This window comes from Natator depressus, chromosome 14, assembly GCF_965152275.1.
Source record: "Natator depressus isolate rNatDep1 chromosome 14, rNatDep2.hap1, whole genome shotgun sequence".
Taxonomy (NCBI): domain Eukaryota; kingdom Metazoa; phylum Chordata; order Testudines; family Cheloniidae; genus Natator; species Natator depressus.
Window position 1 is genome coordinate 13,086,346 of NC_134247.1, and position 19,267 is coordinate 13,105,612.

At 42.1% G+C, this 19,267-nt stretch overlaps 1 protein-coding gene across 1 annotated transcript in view; it reads right to left on the reverse strand.

The window, feature by feature from the left end:
* Positions 1–19,267, reverse strand: part of ABCC3 (ATP binding cassette subfamily C member 3) — a 76,970-nt gene that overhangs the window by 27,162 nt on the left and 30,541 nt on the right. Inside the window, exons 5-14 of the mRNA XM_074972163.1 lie at positions 18,395–18,520; positions 17,243–17,304; positions 15,615–15,746; positions 10,807–11,025; positions 7,497–7,674; positions 6,784–6,945; positions 4,587–4,679; positions 2,361–2,564; positions 769–915; positions 282–369 (exon numbers count right to left, since the gene is read on the reverse strand). Of these exons, the coding sequence (XP_074828264.1) occupies positions 282–369; positions 769–915; positions 2,361–2,564; positions 4,587–4,679; positions 6,784–6,945; positions 7,497–7,674; positions 10,807–11,025; positions 15,615–15,746; positions 17,243–17,304; positions 18,395–18,520 (1,411 nt within the window). The remainder of the gene's footprint in view (positions 1–281; positions 370–768; positions 916–2,360; positions 2,565–4,586; positions 4,680–6,783; positions 6,946–7,496; positions 7,675–10,806; positions 11,026–15,614; positions 15,747–17,242; positions 17,305–18,394; positions 18,521–19,267) is intronic.

Consider the following 19,267-nt stretch of genomic DNA (forward strand, 5'->3'; position numbering starts at 1 on the left):
ACAGACTCAAATACAGAGCATTTTAAAGGAACAGCTCATGCCTCGCAAATACAGCCCAGAAACCTTGGTAGTTTCCACATTGTCTCGAGGGCAAACAAGCATTTTCCAGGAAAGGACTTCCTTTCTGAATTCAATGACTTTATCATTAACTGATTCTTTTGTAATCCAAGTAGCCTAATGATAAATATTGCAAGTTTAGGGTTTTCTATGCACTCTCCCTCTCCAAATCCACACGGACACACACATGCACACCCCCATCATCCACATCATCTCCTCTTTACCTGGAGTAACCACCTTGGTTTCCACACAATTTGGATCAAGCTCATCGTGACTCAGGAACTGCTGAATTCTCTTCAGGGAAACACTTGTCTAACAAAAAAAGGGAGGCATCATTTCACAATCTTTAAAACGAGAAACCAGTCGCCTTCCTGTCGGAAGGGAAGCAGGCTCATGCTTTTACTGTGTGGAGTTCGTGAACCATGACTCATTCCTTCCCTGGGATGGGTTGTATCCCAAACGTCAAGATCTGAGCTATGTCATTTCAGAGATAAAGTAAATTTGCTTAAGTGAAGCAAAACTCACACGAAATGCCACAAAACACAGGCTCACTCACAGCAATGAGGCTGCTGATAGTGCAGTGCTAATAAAAGAACATTAAAAAGAGTACGGGAGACACCTGGAATTGTCATATTTCACAGTTCAGTTTAAAATCAAGAGAGATCATTGTTTTTTGCATTTGAAGCAAATAATGAACAAGACCTTCCTTACCTGTGCAAGGTTGCTAATGACCTGGGGAAGCATGTTGAGTGGAAACCTTAAGATATTAAACAAGGAGAGGGAGACAAAGGCTTTCTCTGCATCCAGAATATTATTTTCATTCACACTGACATATACTGCAAATGTGGTCAGCGCAACCTGAAAGCCAGAAAGTGTGTTTGATAAACAAAACCTCTTGATTTGTTAAGAGCATTCAGGCCTAACTGCTAATGTTAGAAATAAAATCATCGGAGTCAGAACTGGACCAATTCACTACTGCTTTTTATCTTTTCATATATCAAATCCCAATGTGCTTTAAAAGATAAGCCATCGTACCACACAAATGACGCTAATGATTACCAAAGTCTACAGAACAAGACTATCTGCTGATTACTGTTGATTACATTTCATTGACAGCTGAGATTTAAAGGTGAACTGCAAGGCTCTTGTGAGTACATAAAAGTTTAAGGTGTATTTATTCGGGTGTGGTGTGTGTTCTGGGGAAAGTTCAGGCCACTTTCTTGTTCCTTCCACTCCAATTTGCCCACTGTTAACTTCAGTATCATTGGCCATTGGAGGCTAACCACAAAAATGTAAACTAAGGAGTCTTGGCAGAAAAGCAAAGGAGAAACTCATTTTCTAGTAAGTCAAGAAGGCATTTCTTAGCATTTACTGCACAGGATACTTGGCTTCTATTCCCAACTATGCCACTGACTCTGTGTAACCTGGTGCACCCCTCCATAAAATAGAGCCAATAATATTTACCACTCACAACATAGCTGCAATCACACGCAACAAGTGAGTGGGGATCAGTGATAAGAATGCATGAGATCCACAGCTAAATCAAAGGGAATTTAACAGGAAAGTCTGAGAGGGAGGAGAGAACGTGGCTAGCTCTTCATCTGCCCCCAGTGTCTGTGTCTATGTCATATGTCATACAAGGGCATAGTAAGGAGAACTGCTCAGGAACTTGGAAACAAAATATTTTTTCATCAGAAAAATGCCAATTCAAAACCAACCTTTTCCCCCACAAACAATTTCAGTTTTGATGACAAAGTTTCCTGTTAAATTTCAGAATTGTTGACACTTCCCATTTTGACATTTCCAGAATGAAAAAAGTTCAGTTTTTAAGGTCAAAATGACTTTTCATTTAAAAATTTAAGTTCAAGTAAAAATAAATAAATACATACAATGAGGCTGAAATCTATACAAGACATTTTGATTAACCCAATACAAAATTCCACACCTCCCCCCGATTTTTGGTGCACAATATTTTTCAAGATTTCGACTTTTTGTCTTGATTTGGGACGGGAACATTTTTTGAAATCTCAAAAATTTCCACAGGATCGGAAAGCTATTTTGTGCCCAGCTCTAACTGTGAGACTTCACTGAAAAATACTTTGATACCCTCTAATGAACAGTGTCATAGAATAGTAAAGTATTCAATTGTTTTAAAGCGCATGTATGATTTTTAAATATACATATTTATTCCAATACCCATTTGATATGCAGACAGTCTATTTAAGGGCTTTGTATTTCACCTTCTATTTTATGCCTTGATAGCTTTCAGACCTATTTGTGTAAGCAATACAAATGATGTTTACCAGAAATGGTGCGCTGACCCACGCAAAGGTGGACAAAGAATTTAGATATGCTGCTTTCTTCAGAACACGGAGCTCATTCTTTCGTATCTCCAGCACTTTCTCCTGGAAGGATGGTTCCCACGCGTAAAGCTTCAGTACCTTTATGCCACTCAGAATCTCATTCATTAGTTTAATGCGGGAATCTTTATACCGCATCTGTTCCACCTAAATTATTCCAAATAACATTGTTTAAAAAAAATCTGTCTATATTTTTAGGCAGACACAAAAGGCAGACAGTGTATTACATAATTTGTTAGAAATACAAGTGCATTCTAATCAACTTTACTGTCTAGAGGTAAAATTTTCAAATGTGTTGGGACTTGGGCACTATTGAAAATGCTACCCTAATTCTTGCCTTTCTTTAGTTAGATTTTTACTGATGTACAATTTTAAAAGTGCCTATTTATATGTCTGGGTGCCCTTCATTTCTTTAAAATACACTGATGAAACAAACAGTCTCCACTCCATTACCCCCCAGATCAAATCCCCAGGATAGAACGTGGATATAATGAAAAATTAAATGTAATTCCTCACCTGCTTGGAATCCACACACACTGCTACTCAACCCTAACCATCTCCTTATAGGTCAAGGGAGAAAAGAAATGCTAATATTTATTAGGTAGTGATTAACTGGCAGATCTGTTGGCTGTCCCAAGGTTTTGTGGAATGTAACTATATTGTTCTGTTACTAAAGCTGAAGCTATTATCACTATTTACCTTTACTTTTAAATTCTGACACTATTTAACCTCAAGGGTTGGGCTCTTTACCTCAAAAAAATGTTCCAAACAGTCACTAAGAGATTACGACATCCCATTACTCAGCATAATCTTGTAGCTGGAAAAATCCAGCTAAGAAGCCAAAGGACTTTGTTGCATTAGCATTGCACTACTCATGGAGTGTGAATGACCACGCAGATTGCTAATGGAATAAAGGTTCCTTTCAGCTTAAAGTCAGCAGTTCAAATTTGGCCAGGGTTGGCACTGATGAAAGGCATCATCATCTGCTGACTGTCCAATGGTCTACAAGAAATGAGCAGGCAGTTTTAATTTCTACCACAGAGGATAGAAATCCATAGCACAAGTACACCAACACCTCGGCCCTCTTTCTAGGCACTCTCAGTAGAGGCCACCAAGTGAATGGGTATAGAGATGAGGGAATTATCCTCTTGTCCCAGTAGAGGTCCCCATCAGACTGGAGGTTGCTTGGAAGAGCACCTGGCATCATTCTGCACATCTTTCGCTTGAACAGTGAATTGTTCAAGTTCTCAATTTTCTTGCTTGCCTAGGGAAGGCCTGTGAGGAGAACTGGCTATTTGAATTATTAGTGCAATCTCCATTAGTATTAAAATCGTTAGCACTAACTAAAATGAAACTTGTTCAGTTTAGCTCATGCATGGTAAGAGATGAGAACCTGCAGAGAACGTGTAACAATTTAATCTGGACTCAGTCTGGATCACAGCCTCTGTCTGTCACTAAGAATAGCTCTTATATTTGCTCTTATGTACTCAAAGCAAACAAAATAATAGCCTAATCTTCTGTATACATTTGTCCTTTTTGTGGCCCTGATCCCACAGAGGGATCCAGCCTTGGAGGTCTGGCTTATTAATTACTTGCCCAAGCTTTCTTCAGGGCCCCTTTCATTTAATCTATGGCTTTGATCTAAAGTCAAATCAAAGAGCCTCTTACAAGGGATTCTCTCAAGCAGCTGAGGCCCGTTGTTTAAAAAAAAAACATAATAGCATTTGGCTTGTGTCAGAGAATGTAATGGTCAGCTTCAATATTCAAGCATAGTGAAATGCAAAACAGGACCCAAGCAACATCAGTGGAGAAATGTAACATCAGATTTTAAAGATTCATGAAGTTGAATCACTGAGTTATTTGTAGTAACACAGAGAAGGAATGTAAAAAGAAAAATATGGAGTGGGATTTTCAAAAGCATTGGCCGCACTCTGCTCCTATGGAAATCAGTGGTAAAACTGTCATTGACTTCAATGGGAGCAACAGAGTTAAGCCAACATTGGATGATACTGAAAAGTCCCATTCATGATTCTTTTGACTGACAGCATCTCATCCAACGTACACAAACACATTGCACTTTCGATGTAGGAACTAAAAAGACTGTGACTCCTTCCACTTTTCTAGAAGAGCCACCACCTTGGGTTATGGATAATCCTTAACGTTACCTACCTGGAACGCTCTGGTTTTTATAGCAATTGCAGCATTCAATGGGATTAGTAAGATCATCACTGCAACCCCTGCCAACACAGAAGGCCCTAAAGTCTTGATAGGAAAAGAGACCATGTAAGTTATTGCTCTCCATGAAATGAGGTCAACTCCGGTAGACAGCACTGAAAGAAGCTGGGTTTGGTAAAAGAGTAAGGCTTGGCTTCACTAACACGTAGTTGAAGTGACAGTATGAATTTCCACCCCCCATTGGGGAGTTCTGACTCAGCTTCCCCTCTTCTTGTTGTATAGTCTAGATCACAGTATTGATCAAGAGCTACCAGTACTAAACTAGCATCGATGACATCTGAGAGCTCCTGCAATTTATTTGCGAAATTGCTCCTGGCGGAAGGGGAATACAGCAGTGGACTAATGCAAATAGAGCATCTTAACAGATGTAGAAAACAACACCACAAACCTCATAAAAAAGAAAATACAGTCCATATATGAAAAGATACCAAATATTTACAGGCAGGGAATGGAGAACCTAGAGGGGGGGCATTTCCCCGACTTCTCTCTGATATAGGGAACAGCAATTGACAAAAAACCTCAATCACCCTGAATGTTAATACATGAGGGATTGCATCCTCAGCCTGAGTCACAGGATCTGTCTCTGTATTTGGTCATAAAATGCTACGAAGTCACTAGTGGCTCATTACGTCGCTATGTACCCCAAAGGTAGATTATTTTACAGCACTAAGAAAGAGAAAACCTCTAAAGCAGTGGTCTCCAACATTTTTACCCAAGATCACTTTGCCCCAGCCCGGAGCCCCCTTCTATGCCTCCCCACACCGCTCCCGGAAGGGGCCAACACACCCCTGTGGCCCCAGGGGGGAGGGAGGGCGCAGGGGCACGTGGCTCCGTGCGCTGCCCCTCTCTGCAAGCACCGCCCCCCGCAGCTCTCCCGGCCAATGGGAGCTGTGCACAAAGGACACAAAAGCAGTGCACAAAAGGACACCTCTGCCCCCCCACCACCGGGGCCACACTAGCTGCTTCCGGAAGCAGTGTGGGGCCGGGGTAGGGAGTCTGCCTTAGCGGCAGCCATGCTGGAGATCGCGATGGACTGGGAGATCTTCTAGGATCGACCAGTCAATCGCAATCAACCAGTTGGTGGCCACTGCTCTAAAGGGTGTAACAGCCCGAAGTCCATGCATCCAGGGCACATTTAGTCAATCAAATGCAGGAAAAACTAATTTCTTTCAGAGCCGACATCTGCACATACTCCATGCTGCTCAAATTGCACATAACCACCAGCCACAAAACATCCGCTCTCCATACCCTGCCACTGATTTCCATGCAGAATGCCTATTCATTTCAATGGTGGTACACTGCAGTTTTACGTGGGCAGAAGATGCAGCATTAGAGAGGAAGGATAGTCTTGTGAGTATGGCACAGAACTGGGACTTGGGAGTCCTGGATTGTATTCCTGCCTCTGCCCCAAACGTCCTCTGTTAATGAATCACTTAATCGCTCTGTGCCTCAGTTGCCCCATGTGTAAAGTTGGACTAATAATCCTTCAGTTTCCCTACCCTTTATCTGTCTTGTCTCTTTAGACTGTAAGTATGTGTTTGTACAGCACCTGGCACAAGGGGTCCTGATCTCAGATGGGGCATTCGGCTTGGAGCCACTGTCTTACAAATTAAAAACATTCAATTAGCATGAAAACATTTCAAGCGGATGGAAGTCAATGCTTTATACACACAGAAGGATAGTTTCCACCTTGGTTGAAGTGGATGCAACTTCACTGAAGCAAATGGCATGGTATTTATACTATTTATACTAGGGTGGAATTTGGTCCATACTTAGTGTTTTGCACATTTCCTTAGGAAGCATAATATTGACTGTCTACTGTAGGATAGCTGTACAGATTTCATTTCCTCAGTAATGTTTGTACCATATGTATTCAGCCCTCACTAATACATATAGAAAGTCATTTGCATCAGCTGCTGGGAACTCTGTTATGAACCATAGGTTGTATACGACAAACCACAGTATGTGGCAGTAATTAAGAGATTAATTAATTTGGTAAGTTGGTGTCAATCAGTCTATGCCAAAACAAGACAGAATGAGAGGAGGTTTCTGAAAATGGTGGAGAATTCAACAAAAACCAGTCTGCGTGTCACTGAAATAAAAACTCGGACAAATGTGATGGTTCCTGTACCTGCCAGAGGAAGTATAAAGCTAGACAAATCTGAAGCGGCGCCGACCACAACATGTTCAGGAAAGTCACCAAATCCATGAACCGCTGGGCATCCACTGACATCAAGTTGACAATTTCTCCAACAGTAGAGGAGCGCTTTGCTGAGTTTGTGATGACCAAGGACTGAAAAGTGAGAGACCCTGACGATTATCAATCTTAGACACATGCGGAGAAATGCAGATAATAAATCCTCAGGGAATAGGAAAGCCAGATAGCCTCAGTAGATACTTCTTCAGTAGGAATAAAACAATTAAGTCAATCCTAAATCATCTTTAATTCATTTGGAGAATAACATTTCATGAGATATATTTTGTTTTGAGCTCCTTCATCTTGATCAGTACATGATGCCTCTTTACTAGATACAATTATTTTCTGAGATAGTCAAAACACATTAAGGATGCACCCCTTGATTTTGAATATTTAAATAAAACCAGTCTTTGACTGTGCCATGTTTGGTGATCCAACAACACACGCACACTCAGCTGCTACTTTCTTTGAAAGTACTTTAAGGTGCAGTGAGGCATGTTAGAACACTGAGCATTCATTTTATTTTCCAGGAGACTGCTTTCTCCCCATAATCATGGTCCGGTTCTCTCCTCATTGTCTAATGGCTAAGATCACTCCTCCTTGGCTATATATAGTTACATTGACCAATTACATGCTTCCAGTCTTACCTTTCTGTATATCATCCCAATGATGCCAGTTCTCAGCCTCATCCCAGTAACAAAGCAGTACTGGAAATGTTGGTGAAGAATTATAGTCTGCAGCACGGCAGAGAAAAACATCAAAGCTGCAATCAAAAATCCCCACCAGGATGGGGCATCTTTATCCTTAATGAAGCCAATTAATATGCTGTTTTTAAGAAAGTTGGGGAAGAAAAACAAAACAAGGAGAGAGATTAATGGGACATAACATAACACACAGCTTCTCTTATTTATAGCAGGCTGCCACATACTCCCTTTTCTCTCAAATGACAAAAAAATTCTCCTGGTTACAAGCTAGGTTATGGCTTTATTCAAATAACATTAGATACAACAGCTAAACATTAGGTCTTGCCAGGGAGAAAGCCCAGTTGTGAACTAACTAGTCAGAGAGGGAATACAAGGCAGAACATCAGGCTCTGCTGAGCTCCAGCCTCTATAATGCACTGTTCCCTATCTGGCCTGTCTATCTAAGTAGCTCCATGTAGTCATGAGCTGAGTGATGCATGCAGTGGGACACCAGCCTGTCTACTACATAAGGCAGGTGTAGGAGACTGTACTCACCCTAAGAGCACTCCCTAGCGTCAGGTTAAGGCATTACAGGGACACATCTCTAATGCCCCCATTAGCGGCCACTTCCACGGCCCCACAATAGCGTGTCTCCATCTGGGCCTTCTGTGGCCTGGCCCTCGGGAAGTTCAGTCCCCTTCTGAGGCTTTGAAGTCCAATCAAACAGTCCACACCAACATGCCAACACAAACCCAGTTTCTGTCTTTTTGAGCTAATTGTGCTGCTACCCACTGCTTCTTCTCAGGATTTTCTCACTGCATTCCTTCCACAGAGATGCCAGCAGCTTCCCCCAGCAATCTCCCCATTTCTTCCAAGTCCTACCTCAAGGCCTTCACAGACAAGAGTCTATTTCACTCACTGTGACTCCATCTCTGCTGGAGAGCCCTGGTTCTCCGGCAGCTCTCTCCCAGCTGAGCTCCCTCAGCCTACTTACAAATGCCAAGGGGCTAATGGATCCCCAGCTAACTCTGCCCCTCTGGCAGAAGACAATCATTCAATTACCACACAGGTCTGGAGCGTGTCTCTAATTTTTTTTTCTTCATCTCCTCCAAAACTCCATCACAGCAGATCATAGTCAAACCATCACCTCATCTTAACCTTCTTCAAACTCCTGGACCACCAGTGCCTTGGGCTGGCTTTTCCCTCAGGGAAATAGGCTCCAAACCCCATTCTCCTAGATGTATCCATAAAGAACTGACGTTCACGTCTACCTTTTAGCTAAATGGTGGTGCCATTAAACTAGCCATTTATCTTCATTAATAACCCTTGACTTCTACTACACACAATTGCTTTCCCAGTGAGGCCTGCATGGTAAAGATATGGCTAATAAGCAGAAAATGTCAAGTAATGCACAATAACCCCAGTAACTGCATTTCCAATTTCAGGTTACTAGCCACGTAAAGTGGATCTGGCACTATGAATCAGATAATTAAGCTCTGCCACAATAATTCTGCCTTTTCTTATCAGAGGAAAGTGGGACCTAAGATTTCATTCAAAGGGCCAGAGCACCAGCTGCTGTGAACTGGCATAGCTCCAGGGACTTCAGTGATGATTTGCAAAAGCTAAGGATCAGGCCCCAAATCACTTGTTGCAAAAGAATGGAGGCCAGGGTTAACATTCCTTTTTGGCCCCAAACCCACCTTCCCCTGAACAGCTCCAGGCAGTATCAGCGGACTGAGACATACTAGGCGGGGAGCTCTGTAAAGGCTCTTCCTGATGAGCCCAGCATATGACCTAGTGATCTTTCTGGAAATACAAAACTATTGTTTTGCATGCATCAAAACTTGCCAAACAGCCCTACTTTTTCCAGGTGCTAGAAACAAATTTCCTGAGGCTGCTCACAAGAGTTTAGATGCTTACATGAATGCACGGCAATGTGCCTTGAGATATCATCGACCAGGACATTAAACTTGTCTCTGAACTGATATAAGTTTGAGAAGCTCCCAGGATATAATGACATTTAACCCACTTTCCCCTTAAAAGCCTGCCAGCGCTCTCCTCTTCCCCCAAGGCTTGGAAAGGAGATATGTTGTAAACAACAACATGCAGATATGGTGGGTTGGGTCCTCCTCTGTGTAACAAGTTTTTGTGCGTTATACAAAGCACTCACATATCAGCAGGATCTCAGAAGACAGCTCCACACCAAGCATTATTTTAACAGAGGTTTTTATACCACATGACCCAGTCCTTTTCCACCCCACCCCCTACCTTCATTTAAAACCTTAATCCATTCTCCACTATTCTTTCCAAAAGCATTTAAAATGTCGGTGCGTCTTTTAAAGATCGAGAGCGAAAAATGACTGCTTGATGGAACGTAACTGCTATTCCCTGCAACTCTGGTATTTCCTTCACGACATTCTTCCGAGTTAATGAGCTGGTGGGCTTTGTGCCACATGAACAAATCAACACAGAAAGAGAAGTGAGATACCACTTTACAAAGACGCACAGCCCTTTCATGACTTGGGCTGGGAGAGCCGATCTCCCAGGGAGACAAACAGCAAAGTATTTTTAGGAGCCTTACTCCATGTAAGGAGAGTGCAAGAGAAGGCGGGAAAGGTGCTACTGATGCCGCTTCTCGGCAAGGACCTTCCTTCTTGTATCCGATCATTTCCTTCTTCTGGAAAATGTATTCACCCCACCCCATGTTCTCACCACTGCAACACCTTTGAGAATACCCAAGGCCTTGGCTCTGACTAGAATAAATCTACATATAAGGCAGGAATTCCCAAACCTGTCCCAGCCAAGAGCTACACTGGCCACCTGCCAGGTGTCTAAGGGCCACACTTCATTTGTATACAATGAGGTATATTGCAGCTGCCTTCATCATTGATATAGGCATCAGACATGCAAAAACTACTGGTCCCAGCATGCAGTGCTCTGCCTGCCTGGCTGCGGATGCTCCTCAGCAGTAAAGAATAAACTACTTTAGGCTGCAACTCAGAAGGCAACAGGCCATTTTTTAGCCCAAGGCAGTGCTCTGGCCATGCCCAATTTATGGGTCTTTTATTTGTAGGTGTCCTAGTCAAGACTGTCCGATTTCCCTTTTAGTACACAAGGAAGAACGGCCACCTTTTGCCATTTCACGACGAAAGCTGCAGGGTGTGCATACGCAACACTGTGTGGGGAAAATAATGCACTTCAAGAAGCATGCTCATCTCTGAAGCGGAGAGTTCATGAGGACTGGGGGTAAAAACGACTGATAGGAGAAACCAACCTTAACAACTGAGGGTTGACGAAAGAAAGCAGATCTTGGAGCAGCTTGTAGAAAGAGCCGATCAAGAAGTATGAGCCAAAGGTTCTTAGCAATGCTTTGAGGAAGGAAGGCTCTTTATGCTGCCTCTTATCCTGGATCAGAACTTCTGCCTCCTCTGGGCCATCATCAACATGGTTCAGCATATGGTTAGATGTCTTCACGTATGCCACCTCTTCTTTCCTAAGGGTATGAAACAAACGATTACGGCAAAAACTCAGGAGCACTATGGCGGCTGTGCGACCTAGTGAATAGAGCCCCAAGCTAGAACACAAGAGATTTGGGTTCTATTCCTGGCTCTGCCACTGGCCTGTTGGGTAACCTTGTGCAAGTCACCTCACCAGTCTGTGCCTCAGTTCCCCCCATCTGTAAAACTGGGAATGATGATACTCCCTTTGCAAAACACTGAGAGCTACTGATGAAACATGTGATACATTTATTATGATAATACTATTTGAGACTCTGGGTCGGATTTTCAGAAGCACCTAAGGGAGTCAGGCATCCAACACGCACTGACTTTCAATGAGAGTTGGGTGCCTAATTCCCCTAGGTGCTGTTGGAAATCCCATCTTCTGTGATACTCTCACTCAACTCTCTCAGAACAGGCTGGCAGGATTTTTTGCTGCCCACCCTCTCTCAGCAGGTGTTGGAACCGTGCTGTCTCACTGAGGCAATTCTGTCTTATCAAACTCCACCCTGAATGTAACGCAGGTGGGTGAAGCCTCCTGGATGTTAGGATCAGCTACAAGGAAGGACAGGAAAAGAACCCTGGGAGCAGCCAGGACTGAGACGTTAGTTTTGAATTAACCTCTTTTGTTAATAACATCAGGACCGGGGCTTTTTGACTTTTTCCAACGACTGAGTAGTTATTTTGGAGCTAGCTGAGGTCTGAAATTTGAACAGGCCACAGATTCTCAAAGTGACAAAGAGTCCAGAGGCAGAAATGTGTTCACATACATCACACCTTGAACAAAACTGTGGAAATTCTGATGTGTTCACAGACCATTTGTGAACAGAAAATAAAGGCTAAATCAGACAAATAAATTGTTTGCTGAAAATAGTTCACTGGGTTTCACAGTTCATTCTCTCGCTCAGTATCTGCCAGGTTCGATTTGCTCAGTTTGCAAGCAACACACTTGGTTTTTTTTCGGGGAGAGGGGGCTACCAGCACTGTAAACTCAGCAAAAGGATCTGAAAAGCCATGATGAGTTCTCTCTGGCTTTCCCTTCACTGCCTGAAAAGGCAGTGGAAAGGGTTTTAAAGCAAGATAAACAAACGTGCAATAGTTATCTTGCTGTAAAATATTAAGTTGAGACAATGCACTTGTGGTGTTTACCAGGAAGGAGCTAGGTGAGATCAGCATTATCTTCCCACCTAGGGTGGACTGCACTTATTTAAGGCTGCAGTGAAACTCCTGGGCTTTTCTTGACTGTGTTTTTACAGCAAAATAGCTAATATACATTAGTTACTCCACAGGAAAACACACACCTTTAACGGTCAGTGCAGACATGCCCTCTATTTCTGACATCATCCCTCCCCAGTTGGAAAGATCCTGCAATTAGATCATAAGAACTAATGATTTTGCTGACACGAGGTTGAATAGATGCCAGCTCCGTCTCCCACAGCCAGATTGGCTCTGTAGCTTGGATAGGAGCAAAACTGTATTTTTGTCAGTAAAGCAAGCAGGCAGGACTTGAAGCACACCCAGGGAGCACATACGCAAATTATAATACCCTATTTTCAATACTTTTTATTATTCTTACAGCTAAAACTTAAATCCTCATTCCTCTCTTATAGTCCATTTACAGAGCTGGTTAACAGCTATGGTTCTCAAACTTTTGTACTGGTGACCCCTTTCACATAGCAAGCCTCTGAGTGTGACCCCTCCTTATAAATTAAAAACACTTTTTATATATTTACCACCATTATAAATGCTGGAGGCAAAGCAGGGTTTGGGGTGGAGGCTGACAACCCCCCTGTAAGAACCTTGTGACCCCCTGTGGGGTCCCGACCCCCAGTTTGAGAACCCCTCAGTTAGACTCATTGAGGAGAAAGCCATGACCCAAAATGCAAAAGTTTCACACCCCGATGGACAGGAACAATAGGAACGTGAGAAACAAACACAGTTCTCTATAAAGTTGAGGCTCTGCCTATGCTAGCCACACACAATTTGTTTGATTTATAATGCAGCCCTGTGTATGGTAGGGACATTTCCAGGCCCCCTTCAGCTCCCCGAGTGTGGCACTCTAGTGTAGACGTACCCCTGTCTGCCATATCATTTTTAATACAGTGTCATATAACCCTTCTCAGAGCAGGTCTAATTGACACAGCATTAAAAACACAGATGGCAGCCACCGGTCTGTCTATACATGGGCTCCCAATGCTGTTAACATCGGTGGAGCTGGATACAGAGCAACTAGGAGCATCTGCTAATCCCTATAAGGTAAGTGTAGCCACCCCACTTTAGCTGTTTTAGAGCTATGTGAAACTCAGTGAGTTTGGGCAGGGGGAGGTTCCTGGAAGGTTCTCTTTTGCTTTAGTTCACTTGCACTCCCTCTGAGGGTATGTCTATACAGCAGCTGGGAGGTAATTCCCAGCTAGGGAAGAGAGACCTGGGCTAGCTGCCTAAAATAGCTGCATGGCCATGGTGATGCAGATGGCAGCTGGGGCTAGCTACCTGAGTATATCCAGGGAGTCAGGCAGGACTAGACTCAGGCACCTAGCCCATGCTGCTGTCTGTGCTGCTGTGGCCATCCTATTTTTAGCCACTAGCTTGAGCAGAACTAGTATGTGTATGTCTGCCCCAACTGGAATTATATTTCCCAGCTGCTGTGCAGATGTACCCTGCATTTCAGAATCACTAGTGCCTTTACCACCAAGTTTTACCAGTTGGTAACACAGACCAGAAATTCCGTCCAAGTTCACAGCAAACTGGCCTGGGTTTGCATGAAAGAATCTCAAAACACAATGAACTTTTTGACAAAACCCCAGGCATGGTTTCAGAATGGAAGTTCTGCTGGGCCCTAGACGTCTCTGTAAACTGTTTGCCCTCATTACACAGATCTGATTAGGGCGAAGTTGGGTTTATGTCCGTGCACCAAGAGGCCAGATCCCACATAATGCACGTTACACCCTTCCATAAAAATAGACAAGTTATTAAAAGAACCGAACAGCCAGTGGTGTTAGTACTGGAAGCTCTTCAAATCGCAGCTGCAAAGCAAAAACTCCCCCATCACATTTAACCCTGCCAAAAATACTATTATGAGCATTAATACTATTAACCCATAATGGGGGCTTTCCAACTTGGCATGATTGCATGGAACAGGGAAACAGAGGAAAACCTCTGTCCGGAGAAGAAATAGATCCACAATTAGAGGAAATGGAAATGAAGGACCCACTTATTGACATTTCTGACTATAAGCACATCCTCAGTGAGATCTATTTATTTAGAAGTGCTTTCTGACACCAGTCAGTGGGTGAGAGAGACATAGTCACAACAAATAATTGTCCTTTTAGATCAGATTAGGACAGAATGTGCGATTGAAAGGACACCTCATCTAGTGTGCGAACTACATGCAAAGGCCAAGCCGGATGCTAGCTGCCCGTGAAGACAAGGGGAATTCTGCCCCTAACTTCGCTAGGAGCAGGGGCCTCTTTCATAAGCAATGTTGGTCATTTTTAAAAAACTTGTTATTACTAGTTGAAAGTGAGAAGCTGTACTAAGCATCTCATCCCTAGTTCCCTATTCCTCACCCCAGGAGCTTATTCAAAGGCTGAAGGTGGTGTGAGATGTGAAAGTCTCATGCATGTGCGTGTGGGGATTCCTTTTGTTTCTTAAGATGCACATAAAGTCTATTCTGAAAATTGATTCAGAATGAGATCGTCAGGCTCCAGCTCTATTGTCTCTCAGAGATTCCAGATGAAGTCTGCTCAGTTTCGAGTAAGGAGATCTTCCCCCGCCCAAACTGCCACCCTTGCAAACTCAGCCTGGTCCTTTTGGCTCACACACCACCAGTGGTGGAGATTCTGCACTTATACCTAACTTAGCAATTCTACAGGTGATGTCTGAGCCAGAGAAGACCCAGCTCACTTTCTCATAAGTGTGTTGGTTCTGCAGTGCTAACAGGAGTAAAAGTGTATTAAAGCAAGCACACGTGACTTAATACTTCTGGAAAACAGATTGGTTGAGTTACTAGGTGGCCGTTTTACATAGGTCTTGTCTACACTACAAAATTAAGTCAACCCAAGTTAGATTGTAATTACCACGGTGGTTCACGTCCACACACGCCCCGACTGTCGGGGGTGCACATCCTCACCAGGAGAGCTTCCACCAACTTAACTGTGTGGGGCATTGTGGAACACTGACAGCTGGAGTGTCCCCCGCCCTGGGGCCGACAGCCCTAGCTGTCAGCCCCGGGGTAGAGGGGCTCCAGCTGTGTTAGTCTCTAAGGTGCCACAAGTACTCCTTTTCTTTTTGCGAATACAGACTAACACGGCTGCTACTCTGAAACCATGAGGGGCTGACAGCCAACAGGAAATGTAAGTAATGCAGTGTCTACACAAACACTGAGTCATCCTAACTACATTGACCTAAGTGCTGCACCTCTCACGGAGGGGGAAGTTATTAGATCTGTGTAGTGAGCAACTTACATCAGCAGGAGCAACATTGTAGTGTAGACCAGACCTTTGCCCCTTTTCAGAGCAGGACTCATTTTTAACGTATAGACAATTTAGAGACCAATCTCGGTTTGCTAAAATGTGGAAGTACTTACTGTTTCCGTTCGTCTTTTTGTTTATCCCACTCTTTATGCAGCTGTTGTACAATTATACTGGAGGTATCTTCTTTATTCAGAGACCATAAGTCTTTATCTTCCAGAGGCCTCTTATAACCAAGAATTGCCATGCTGTATGAATATAAAAATAATAGTTCCAAATCCATTTGGCTGATAAAATTAAAGACATTTATTAACATTGGAAACTTCAATACCACTTAGCTAACAAAAGTAAGAGAAATCTCTCTCTAAACCAAAAGTGATAATTAGACCCTAAAGCAAAAACTGAGTTACAAACGCAGGGAAAGGAGGTCAGATAGTTTAGGTTCCACGTTTAGGTTTAGTTAATAAACAACATTTTAAAAACCCAATATATTATAGAAATATTGTTGTGATTTTTTTTAAAAGTCAACAAAAACAATTTAAAGAATTGTGATGAATAATGAATAATGAAACCATCTCCAGAAGTGTTTGAGTTGAATTGTACTACTGCATGAGAATGGTGAAGTGTTAGGAAGTTAAAATAACTAAACTAGTCGAGAGTCACTGTCTGAGCTGAATGACGTATAAAAATCAAGAGACCATAAACCACCAAAGGAAAATGGGATTTTTTCCCCACATATATCTGAAAATTATTATTCCTCAATGGCATATTTAGGGTGAAGTTTTCAAAGCTGCCTAGGGGATATGAACAGCTAATGCCCTTTAATTTGTAATAGGAGTTGAGCATTCAAATCCTCTTAGAAGCATTGCAAATATGACATACTTTATTAGAAATGGTCTTACTGGGTTTACACATAGGATAATAAGAGGACATTGCCAATGACAGTGTAACTATTATCACTGAAGCCAAAGCAAAAATTCCAGATGCCACCACCCTCAAAGAAAGTTTGAGTGTGGATGTGAATTTTGCAGTTGGCCCATCTCTCTATCAGGGATGGGCCAAAACTTTGGATCTGAATCCTGATCTGAACTTTGCACCTTGAACCCATGTGTAACACCAACAATTCTATTGTTGAAAGTTGTCATGTTACATATATGACTCGATTTTGTTTCCTTATGCTACAGAAAATCCCCTTACGAACACAGTACATGAAAACTTCCACAGGAAAGTAAAGACATCCCCCCCCCCGGAGTATAAGGGTAGCAGTATTATCCCTGTTGTGCAACATGTTCTTATGACTCACCAACTCTCTTGCTGTATGTTAGCACTCCAGTGCATAGTAAGCAAATTGTATATATTGTTTATTAGGCTACTCTTCAGTTTCACCTCTACAGTTCTGAAAGGTATTATGAATCTTCTTGGCACTTTATAGACAGATTTTTAAATCTCTTTCACTGCTACCACTGGTGTCCTGACACCTCTCAGGGGAAACATTACACAAGAAGGAACAGGAAGCGAGTAACTTTATCCAGTAGATACTACAAGGGAAATTTTTGGTTGTCAGTAGTCCCATATTTTTGCCAACAAAAATGGAGGTTATCCTTGGGGTTATAAAAGCCTTAGAAGGACATAAAATGAAAAGGAAGACTTGTGGCACCTTAGAGACTAACAAATTTATTTGAGCATAAGCTTTCGTGAGCTACAGCTCACTTCATCGGATGCATGCACTGAAGGACATGCTCACCTTGTAAACCACCAAAATGTCATCTTTGAAAGAAAGCCTGAATTTAACTCTGGACATGGATTCTACAAGAAAGTTAAATTAAAAACAAATTAAGAAGTTTAAAATAACATTGCTTCAAAAAGGACAAAACACATTTTAATCATTTTTGATCTATCATGGAGTATAACTTATGCACTATGTGCTAATAATGACATAAAATTATCTCTTTCATTCTCCATTTCATACAGGACTCCTTTCATTCCTTAACAACCACACCTCATACTGCTTTTTAATCACACTTGTACAAAATGAAATGTCATTCTTTGGTTTCAGAAATGTTCGTTTCAGAAATTAATTCAATAATTCAGCACTCTCTCCCAGCTTGGTTCAAACATAAATCCAATTATGAAAACAGCTTAAAGAGAGAGAGAAGCAATTTAACCTCTAGACAGCACTATTGTCTTATCGTAAGGTTATTCCTTATCCATCCTCAAGTCCTATAGGAATGGCTCATTTATTAATAAATTAAAATCCCAATGGCTTCACATATCATTAAGAGGACATCCATCAAACTGAAGTCCATCTCTCCAGAGATAATCCTTGGAACAATTAATATCACATTTTAATTCTCATAAATATATTTGCTGCTGCATAACAATTTAATAAATGAGGTGCGGTATTCTCAGTATTTCTAATAGTGAGATCTATCTTCAGCAACCAACTGCTCTGAGCTGGATTTGAACCAGAGATCTAGTGGTGAAAGGCTCCGTGTATCATTACCAATCTCCTAAACCAGTGTTTCTCAACTGGGGGATCATGACGTGTTGAAAATTTTATTATAATATAAAGCAAAGAAAATCTTGCTCCCCCACTCCCTGCACACAATTCCCCTTCAAGGGCAAGCATTCTCTGTCAACCTCTTGAAACACACATATGAACCAATTACACAGGATTATTACTGTTACTACTGCGCATTTTTAATCTTAGTACATATAATGGGGGGGGGAGGCATGTTGTGAAAATTTTTGACTTCATGTAATGGGTTGCCAACCTAAAAGGTTGAGACACACTGCCCTAAGCCACCCGAACGCTCCTCCCAGTAGAGACTATCTCCCTTACATGTCACCTAAGAAATTCTATAAAATACAATCAGAGGAATATAACAGTACTTACAGGATCTGAATTAACAGGGGAGAAAAATGGAGGGTTTTCTTTAAAACACGCAAGGATCAGCTCAATGAGTATCAGTGCAAAGTAGCTGTAAAATGTGGTAAATCTGAACCTGTCTTTTATTTGGCCCTAGAAGGAGAAAAAACAGTAAAGGGTTGTTTTCATTAGACTTAATTCTTGTAGAAGCTACTAATTTATTGAGCTTCTTTCTGGCAGTGCATTTTCTCCCCTAGGGCTCTATCCTGCAAATGTCTTACTATGTGGAATAATGGTTATAAATGTGGGTCCCTATTCATTAAGGCATCTAAATACGTGCTTAAAGTTAAGCATGTGCTTAAGTTTCGTTGACTTCAATGGGACTTAAAGTATGTGCTTAAACGCCTTTCCTGAATAAGGATACTTTTCTGAATTAGAACCACCTGAAATCTTTTTCGGAGATCGTGGTGATGATATGTGCAGGATCATGCCTTTAATATACAGTCATAGGAACTGCCACACCAGATCAAAAGAGGAATCCATTTAGGCTAGTATCCTGTCTCTGACAGGGGCCAGTACCAGATGCCTTCAGAGGAAGGGGCAAGAAACTTCGTAATAGACAATTACTGTACACTCTTCCCTTAGGGTAAGTTTCTTTCCAGCTCCTCTCAGTTAGTGGTTGACTTACTCTTCATAGCAGAACTGTATAATCCCTTATACAGTTTTTGTTTATATCCTGTCTGATGTAATTGTGCACGCTCTCATTAATCATATAAAATCTGTAATCCTTACAGTCAGAGAGGGGAGTTTCTGGCCACTGATGGTTGCAAAGACAATAGAAGAGACGTTGCCTATGGGTTTGCTTTAATGGTCCAGGTCTGTAGGCCATCCAACCTCTTG